This window comes from Palaemon carinicauda, chromosome 16 (assembly GCF_036898095.1).
Source record: "Palaemon carinicauda isolate YSFRI2023 chromosome 16, ASM3689809v2, whole genome shotgun sequence".
NCBI lineage: Eukaryota > Metazoa > Arthropoda > Malacostraca > Decapoda > Palaemonidae > Palaemon > Palaemon carinicauda.
Genome location: NC_090740.1, coordinates 92,926,509 through 92,936,307, shown reverse-complemented (window position 1 = coordinate 92,936,307; position 9,799 = coordinate 92,926,509). Strand labels below are relative to the sequence as shown.

Below are 9,799 nucleotides of genomic sequence, written 5' to 3'. Positions count from 1 at the left end.
GTTGTTGTTCCTGCCGACCTTTGCCACCGCACCTTGTCCCACTTGCATGACAACAACAGGGGTGTGAAAGCAGCCAAACGCAGAGCAAGGCAGTCAGTTTTCTGCCCGGCAATTCTGACATTGCCAATACAGTCTGAGCTTGTGAGGTATGTCAGACATTGCAGCCATCTCAGCAGCAGGATTCTCTGCTGAATGACGACAATCCAACAAGACACTTTGAGTCAGTTTCAGCTGACTTTTTTGTTGTTGCAGGGAAGTCTTTCCTAGTCGTCCTCGATCCCTTATCAGGATGGTCTGTTGTCGCCCCCTGCAAAGGTGATACTAACGCTTCTAATAGCATCAGGATCTTCTGCCGCTACTTACATGAAGTTGGTGTTCCTCTTCACCTTAGGAGAGATGGAGGGCTACAATTCACCAGGGCAAAGTTCAAGGGTTTTATGAAGAGATGGGGAGTTCGACATATGGTAACCTCACCCCACTACCCACAATCGAATGGTCATTCCGAAGCTGCTGTGAAATCAATTAAGCACCTCATACTGAAAACTGCCTTGTCTGGCAACATCGATTGTGAAGATTTTGACCTTGGCTTGCTGGAACTCAGGAATACTCCTAACTTTACAGGACGCTCCCCTGCCCAGATCCTGTATAGCTGGCCTGTCAGGTCATGTATTCCTGCCCATCTAAAAGCGTTCTCCAAGGAGTGGCATGTTAATACTGAAGACTGTGACTGATGTGCTGCCCCCCACTACGAGCAGGTAAAGCCCCAGAATTATCAGCATACCCACTCCCTGCCCAAGTTGAGCATTAGACAGTAAGTTCAGATTCAAGACCTGACTTCTCATCATTGAAACAAAGTTGGCATCATCATGGGCCATGGAAAGTCAAGAGACTATCAAATTCGTCTCCCTAGCGGTCGTAGGTGGTGGTGTAACCGACATTTTCTTCGTCGAGCGCCACCCACTTCTGGTGACCACTCTCTCCTTGTCCCAGTGGCCCCTTGCTAGGACCTAGAAAGAGAGTCCTTAGTTACCATTCCTCCTGTGGATATATCTCGTTTCTAAAGACTCATAGAAAAGAAGTCCGCTCGAGAATGCATTAGAAGTCTAAGGGGGAGAGAGGTGTAGGTACACAAAAAGAAACATTTCACATTATCATGATTATTATTATTGTATGTACCCTTTAGTGCATTGTTATGATTATTATTATTTTTCGATTTATTAACTGTAATGTGTACTTTCAACCATTATTTCAGATGTTACATATCACTAGATTAATTCCTGTAATGTTATTGTTATGATATGGCAACATTGAGTCAGCATTGGCAACACTTATCTGTAGTGTTCCCATGATGCAGTCTGTCTGTCTTCGTCCCCTTGGCTGATAAGTTATCTTTTCTAGTGTTTCACCTTTCTTGTGTATTTACTCTAATATACATTGAGAACCTACTTTTTGAGTTGTATCTTTGCCCCACTAATTAACGTTAAGAAATTTACCCCCCAGGTACAATGTTTTGACCTAAAAATTTGACCTATTTATAGAAAAATTTGAACTTTGACTTATTTATTTCCACACTATTACATCGCAATTCTTCTGAAACTTTACAAATATTACTATTATGTTCTTCGGCTGTTTTCTTGTAATTATGATATCGTCTAAATAAACAAGAACATTATGGCCAATTAATGGAGACAAAATCACAACATAACTCTAGAGAAATGACTGGGAGCATTTTTAATGCCAAAACGAAGAAAATTAAGCTGAAATAGTTGATCGTTTGCTATAAATGCCGTTTTACATTTACTCTCTTCACGAATAGGTATTTGATAGTATCTAGATTTTAAGCCAACAATTGTAAAATATTTAGTGTCCCATACCTTCATAAGTAATTCTTCGATCGAGGGCAATGGAAATGCATTATCCTTAGTGACTGAATTCAACTTCTTATAATCAACACATAACCTTACCGAGCCATCCTTTTTCCGAACAGCTAAAATTGGAGTAGCCTAGGGGGATTTGCTCTCTTGGGTAATCCCTTGTTCCTTCAATCGATTAATTTCCCTCTCTATCTCTCTCCCTGGAAATGAATGGGTACTTTATAAGGCCTTGACCTGATCAACTCTGCCTTCACAGTTTCAATGCTAAAGGGAGATCGATCAATCCTCCCAGGTAGCTCATCTCCAATAGCAATTACATCGGAATAATTATTGACAATGTCCCTAACTACAGGTTGATATTCTGACGGACATAGTTTTCGCACTTGCATAATCAGATTCTGAGTGCGTTCGTCTGTGCGATCTGGAGTTGTGGCTCCCAAGATGTATTTTTTAGCAATTTCATATAACTCTTCATTCACACACAGAATCACTTCCTCACATTGCTCCTTTATTTGGCAAATTAACAATCGTTATATCAGCTCTGTTCTCTTTTATTTCCAGTAAGCCCTCTAAGATTACATGCGCCCAATTGTCATAGGGTTTAACAACGACCTTGGTTCCTTCCAAAAGAGGCCAACATGGGGTCACTGATATGCTCATAAGGGTCTGAGAAAACAACACTTCTCCTCTCTCAGGTACAGCTCTTACCTTACTTAAATTTCTCTCTGTGCCCGCAAAATCACTTACTCGCTCATGATTTTTTATCAGCAAAAAGCACCCTAGATAAGGAAATCAATTCTTAAAATAGCCTCAATTCCAGGAATTCCCAAGGTGGGCAGGACAAGAAAATCATGTGTAAACTTAACAGATCCTAACTAAAAGTTGACGATCGGTGTATGGCTTATGCGTAGTTTTTTGTCCTCCTGGCATGTCGTGAACGATGAATGCCGCTAACTGTGGGGAGTTTGAAGAGAATCATTATGAAATCAGTGAAACGCCAGCTCCTGTGTCGATCAATACTCAAATAGATTTATCTGGCAGGTCCCTCCTAGCTTCTAACATTTATAGCCGGCTATCACGATATATGGGGCCCTGGCCAATGACCTCAGCTGCTATGCCGCAGTCCCCTGGTCCTCTAGCTAGTGATGCGGGGCTGAGGTTGGGCATACCAATGGAGGTCCCAGTGCCTACTCTACCACATCCGTCGTCACCGCTTCCTCGGCTGCTACTTCTGATGTCATGCGGGGGGTCAACAATCTCCCTCGTTTATGCCTTCATCTGTTTCCTTTTCCTCGAATGTTAAGAGTGGTGAGGTGTGCGTGTGCCACAGCCCGCCCGCCGATTGCGTTTTTTGCTGGCCACTCTCGAGATAGATGACCGTAGGCCTGACAAGTGTAACAGCGGGTGGATCCTTGGGTGTGGCTACTCTATATCACACTGTTCTTTCGTTCTCATCTCATGCAGCAGCAATGTCTGCTATGTTAGTCCTTTTGTATTTAGGCATCTTGAATTTTTTTTTTACCGGCTTAAAGAAGAACTTCGATCACCGCATACACAACAAGGCATATTTTTACACCTGACACCAATATGTCCCATATCCATGTATAATGAAACATTGGAACAAGGGTTTTTTTCACTTCATTACAAAATGTTCTTGACCAAATTGTACAACCAACACCCTCTGGCGTGCGCCTTGTCTACTTGGCCACATAACGGCAACTAACTACCCCTCACTATCAAGTTGCAATCTTGTTACGACAACATGATAAATTATATATTTTGTAGAATTTTCATGATTATAGAGTTCATTTACCATGACGTACAACACATATCTTCATACAATAATTAGGACAAATGTATATATATATATATATATATATATATATATATATATATATATATATATATATATTTATATATATATATATATATATATAATATATATATATATATATATATATACATTGTTATTCCTGACGGTCATTGCCCCTTTTTTATCAAACAAAAGACCCCACCAGCAAAGACCGGTCGACACGCCAAAAGCGTTGGGACCCTACCCGGAGCCTCACCACCTGCCCAACCACCTTATACCCATCTACTCCCCTGAGGTCTCATTTCAGACATCTTCAAAAATACCACGGGGCAGCTCAACAGTGACGCAAATGAAATCCTGGATAATTCAGGAGGTCTATTGATTGTGGTCAACGGGTGACGAAACCAAGTCCGATGACCAATACGACGGCGGTCACCTCAATGACAACCGCCCCTCTGCTCGACCCTCCATTTTTGGGGAGGAAAAGGGAAACCTAAACATAGGAGCACCAGGGCACCTTCTTCGCTCTCTAACCTCCATTAGAGCAGGACCTGTGATACATTCTCCCCAAGGGAAGAAACAGTGTCCTTTATATCAAGGGAATGAGATTGCTATGCCTTACCATCGTCCATGGTCCATCCAACTCTACGTTAACACGTTGTGACTTTAATCAACAATATCTTCCCCCATTGTGCTCCCCTTTTTAATATTGTTAAACGTATTGTAAATATATATATTTTATTTTTGTCGGTATTCCTTTTCTTATTGCCGACTGGCGACCTTTTCATTGTTTGTTTCTTTTTTTTTCATGTCCTAAGTTCCTTAAGTAAGGCTGGACTCAAAAGGCTGGGCGTAACAAAAGTGGCGACCTTGCCATAATTCGCTTAGATAGTGATTTCAAGTTATTATTTTTAATGAAAAAACTTCCCCCTTTTCTGTCTTTAGCGACAAGGATGAATCTCAATTTCCTTTTAAAGTAAACTCTTTTATCACTGGAGTTGAAAACCGTGGAAGAAAACAGCCAAAGCATTTTATTTTTGGTGAGGGTTAACATTTTGTGTTTATTTGTGCATCCGTTTGCATCCATTTTTAAAACCATGTCGTAGGCTTCAGTTTTGTATTGCCGGATAGCCAACCGTCTGTGGAGAGTATGCCTTTTGTTTGTTATCACAGTGGCTAAAATTTCGCAATGTATTTTGCAATAAGTGGAGGTTTAATTTAGTGTATGAAAAAAAAAAAGTGAAGTTCTGGAAATTCTAGGAAAAATGTAATAGGCTAAGGCCTAATTTTTGTGTAGGGTAACGTCAAGAACATGTTGCATTTCATTTTATTTCGAATTTCTCTTAATCGTTAGTGGCATATAATTTCCTTTTGTAATATTTCGTTGGATAAATTTTTATGTCATACTTTGAAAGGGATAATTGTCATGCGATTTTATTGAAACTGTTAAACGAAAACTATAAAGGAATTAACATTTTCCATTCAACTCTATTTTTCAGTCAGGGTATATGATCTTTTAGATAAACTATTTAGGAGGTATGATTCCTTATATTGATTTTCTTGTTAAAGGTAGAATATGTAAAAGGGTTGTTTTCTTTGCGAAGCAATAAGCAAACTCATTGTCATTGTTTTTTTTTTTTTATTTATTTTTCGTTAGGTATAAATACAAACTTTGCTTCAAGTCACAGAGTTGCAAGTGGTGGTGTTTCAAGAACACACCCACACTTTTTTACAAACCTATTTTTTTATGTCTAGCATAGAGGACCCCTCATCGGTGTAATTCCTTTTTTTTATGCCTAGCATAGAGGATCCCTCATTGGTGTAATTCCATTTTTTTTTATAACTACCATAGAGGATCCCTCATTGGTGTGATTCCATTTTTTATGACTAGCATAGGGGATCCCTCATCGGTGTGATTCCATTTTTTTTATGACTAGCATGGAGGGTCACCCATAGTTGTCATTCCATTTTTTATGACTAGCATAGAGGGTCACCTATAGTTGCGATTCCAATCTTTTTTTATGTCTAGTATAGAGGATCAACCATCGTTGTGATTTAATTTCTTATGACTAGCATAGGGGGTCACCCATCGTTGTGGTTCCTTTTTTTATGAATAGCATAGAGGGTCACTCATAGTTGTGATTCCAATTTTTTTTATGTCTAGTATAGAAGATCAACCATCGTTGTGATTTAATTTCTTATGACTTGCATATAGGGTCACCCATCGGTATCATTCCTTTTTTTTTGTGTGTGTGTCTAGCATAGAGGAGCACCCATTACAGTGACTATTTTCTTATATACTGTCTAGTGTACAAGATCACCAATCGCTGTTTAATTATTTTGCGAGCCTTCCTATTCGGCCATAGGTCTTTCCTGACAGTTATTTTTTACAGCCATTGTGCATTTTGCCCAGCCTCCATGTTTATCCTTTCTTCCGTGAAACTCTTGCATAGGATAGAGCGTCTTTCTCATCCGTGTATTTTCTTGCACGGTTAATGGCGTACCTTGAGCTGTTTAAGTTTGATCTGGTCCCTGTCTCCATAAGGAAATAGCAAAATGACTGCCGCTGAGTTTCAGGACTTTGTGGCCCTGGCAGAACGACAAGGTTATGAAGGAGAGCCATCGCAAGGCTATTTGCAGGAGCTTGTGAATGGGGCCAATTCCCGGAGAACAGTCGAGCAAGAAGAGTTTGAGAGAGAGAGAGAGAGAGGAGAGAGAGAGAGAGAGAGAGAGAGAGAGAGAGAGAGAGAGAGAGCATGAATGTAAGATTCGGGAACAGGATATCCAGCTGGCATGGCTAAACATCCTTCAACCCAACGTTGCTAAAAATGGGCAGAGCTTCCCCTCCCTGCCTGTCCACACACTCATTCCTCAGTGGGACGACTAGGATCCTGTTAGCTGGCTAAATGAGGTGGAGATCGTGTTTAAGACGTGTGCTGTAGTGGAGGATATGAAGGCCCTACTACTGTCAAAGCATATGGCGGGGAAAGGGAAGAATGCTCATGCTACGGTCCCAGCCGATAAACTGGCTGCGAGGTGCACTACTTACAACTACCTCCTAGAGCTCTTCAAAATGGAGAACTTTTACAGGAATGCCCCACAAGCACTCTCAATTTACATCTCTGAGAAAAATCCAGCCACGTTTAGAGCATGCTGCGAGTGTGATGATGAGTACAAGCTACTCCGGTTCAACTTGGGGTCCCTCAGCTCAGTCCAATCGGGTAAGTCTAAGCCCCAGCAAAATCCAGTCTTCCCTACCAAGTGTGGCTATTGCGGGAGATCAAACCACTAATAAGCCAACTGTCGGCTGAAGCTATCCAGTCAGGCGGGTGAGCCAATGAAGCAAAAGAATAAGCCAAAGGGTAAGGTGGCGAAGGGGAACTATGCCAGTGCATACAACGAGGTTTGTAAGTGCTACGGACACAAAGAATTACGCACTATGTCCCAGCAAATCCTCAGCCTCCTCTCTAGCAGCCTTCTCAATCTCTATCCGAGAAGCTCCAAAGAGACAACCCGATATTGGAGAGATTACAGTAGCTCTGCCTGAAGGAGACGGCTCTTTCAATCGGTCAGAGCATTATAGGATGCTGGTGCAGACGTTTCGCTAATCTTATGGCACCAGGACCATCGCGTGATGGTCCGTTGGATCGAAGGAGTCACTAAGGATCTCTCTACCGTCGAGTTGAGAGTAACAACGCCCCAGTTTAGCAAAAGCTACAGACCAGGGGTAATGAGCGTTCTCGGGCATGAAGGCTATGACTTACTCTTGGTACAAGACCTCTTGAGAGGCATGCAGAACGTGCCCCTCAGGTGCACAAAGGCAGTCGAGCAGGAGCCCGAGACTATGCACACCCCTACTGAAGAACACAAATGGCTACCTGACATTAACCCTTAGGAAATATCTTGGTTAAGTGAGGTGGCCCAAGAGTCTTCCTCCTCCAGCAATATGTCTGAGCCTCATATCCCAGAAGCCTATTCGGATGAAGCTCTGCAGCTTACCACCACTAAGAACAGAGCTAACCTAAATACAAGCCCACGGGTCTTGGAGTAGTCTGAGAGAGAAGGGTCCATCACCCCAGTGAACCCAAGGAGTCGGACGGACCTCATTAAATTTCAGTTGTCGGAAGAGACGCTGAAAAACTACAAGGAAGCTGCATAATCAAATGAAGCAGAGATGATTAATCTCTCAAAGGAAAATTTCCTGCTGAAAGATGGGGTACTCTTCAGAATCACACGAAGCCCTATCAATAGAGGGCCAATGTGGTGGGACCTGTTACCCAGATCTACTCACCTGAGAGTACCTTCGAGGTTCTGGCCAACTTTAAGCTGGTCACCCCTGCCTTGGTCGCTACTAAGTGGGGTATCGTCAAGACCCTCCTGCTAAAGCACCCACAGGTAGTGCGAGACACACTAGGGTAAACCCAACTATTAGAGCACAAGATTGATTTGGTCCCAGGAACGTGTCCAGTCCGCAAGTATTATTATCGGTTGAACCTCCAGTGGGCTGAAAGGGTGTCGGAACAGATCAAGTTGCGGCTCAGCTTGGGTCCCATTGAGGAAAGTGAATGTTCATGGGCATCATCAGTGGTATAAGTTCCAAAAGAGGGAGGAGGGGATAGGCTATGTATAGATTTCCGCAAACTGAATATAGTGACAAAACCAGAGTCCTACCCAATTCCTCGCATCGAGGATTGCTTGGAGAGCCTAGGTGAATCCCCTTATCTAAGTAAGATCAACCTAGAAAAGGGCTACTGGCAGGTACTACTGGCAAAGGAGTCACGGCCAGTGACCGCACTCATAACCCGAGATGGACTTTATCAGTGTCGAGTGATGCCTTTTGGTCTTAGGAACGCACCCAGCTGCCTCCAGAAACTGCTGACCAAGGTACTAGAGGGGATTTTCAACTGTGTGGTCTACTTAAATGATATTGTCGTTTTCTCTAAGACATGGGAAGAACACCTCCAAACTCTAGGGAAGGTGCTGAGAGCCCTCCAAAAGGCAAATTTGGTCATCAATATCAAAAAATGCATGTTTTAAGGGTCTGAGATCTCCTACCTGGGCCAACAAGTAGGAGGGGGCAGAATAATGCTCAAAGATGCTAATGTCCTTGCAATACAAAAGATGCCCTACCTTATAACTAAGAAGGAAGCACAACGATTCCTCGGGATGGTGCAGTAGTTCCGATGGTTTGTGCAAAACTTCTCTCAGGTAGGCGCTCCCATCACAGACTTGTTCAAAGGAAAGAGGCAGTTCTGCTGTATGGACGAATGCAGGGCTGCCCATGACCACCTAGAAGGCATTTTAATGAGCCGCCCCGTGATCCATGCACCAGACTACACTAAGCCTTTCGGTCTCGCCATGGATGCCAGTGACATAGGGGTGGGTGCTGTCCTCCTGCAGGAGGAAGACCAAGTCCAACACCCTAATGCATACTTCTCAAAGAAACTGAATCCTGCTCAAACTAGGTACATACTATTGAGAAGGAGCTCTTAGGCATGGTCTTGTCACTAAAGCATTTTGAATCATATCATGCTGACCATGAGTTCTCACTCACAGTCCTAACGGACTATAACCCTCTAACTTACTTGACGCAGTTCTGAAATAAGAATACGATGCTCATGAGGTGGTGCATAGACCTCCAAGACTACAATTTGAAAGTCGAGCGCATAAGAGGCACAGATAATAAAAGAGCAGATGAGCTCTCCCTGCATTAGTGCACAGTGCACAGTGCCATGTCCCTAGCCTGTAGTCATAATCAGTAAGTTGATCTAAGTTGTATGAAAAAAAATATTAGTTAGCCTTGGTGTCTCCCCAGATAGAAAAACTTGAGAAAACCACCATGGCCTCATTAGCTACATTTAATTTATTTCTATGAATTTATTTTATCATATGCATGTTGTAATATTATGTCAATTTGCTTTCATTTTCATGTGTTCCACTGCACTGGGTCACTTAACTTTAACGTTTTTAGCATTTTCCCATTTTCTTTTTGCCTCACACCCAGCATGCTTACTTTTATGTAGCCCTTGAAGCTAATATACGATCAAAATAAAGCAAAATTATGACCATAGTTGCAGCTTCAAAATTAATTCATTATCGTGGTGACACTCAC

At 42.4% G+C, this 9,799-nt stretch overlaps 1 protein-coding gene across 1 annotated transcript in view; it reads left to right on the top strand.

The window, feature by feature from the left end:
* The window catches only part of LOC137655431 (uncharacterized), a 1,139-nt gene extending 408 nt beyond the window's left edge, over nucleotides 1-731 (top strand). The window contains exons 1-2 of the mRNA XM_068389327.1: nucleotides 1-61; nucleotides 253-731. The exon at nucleotides 1-61 is cut by the window's left edge and continues 408 nt beyond it. Of these exons, the coding sequence (XP_068245428.1) occupies nucleotides 1-61; nucleotides 253-731 (540 nt within the window). The remainder of the gene's footprint in view (nucleotides 62-252) is intronic.
* Nucleotides 732-9,799: the final 9,068 nt, after the last annotated feature.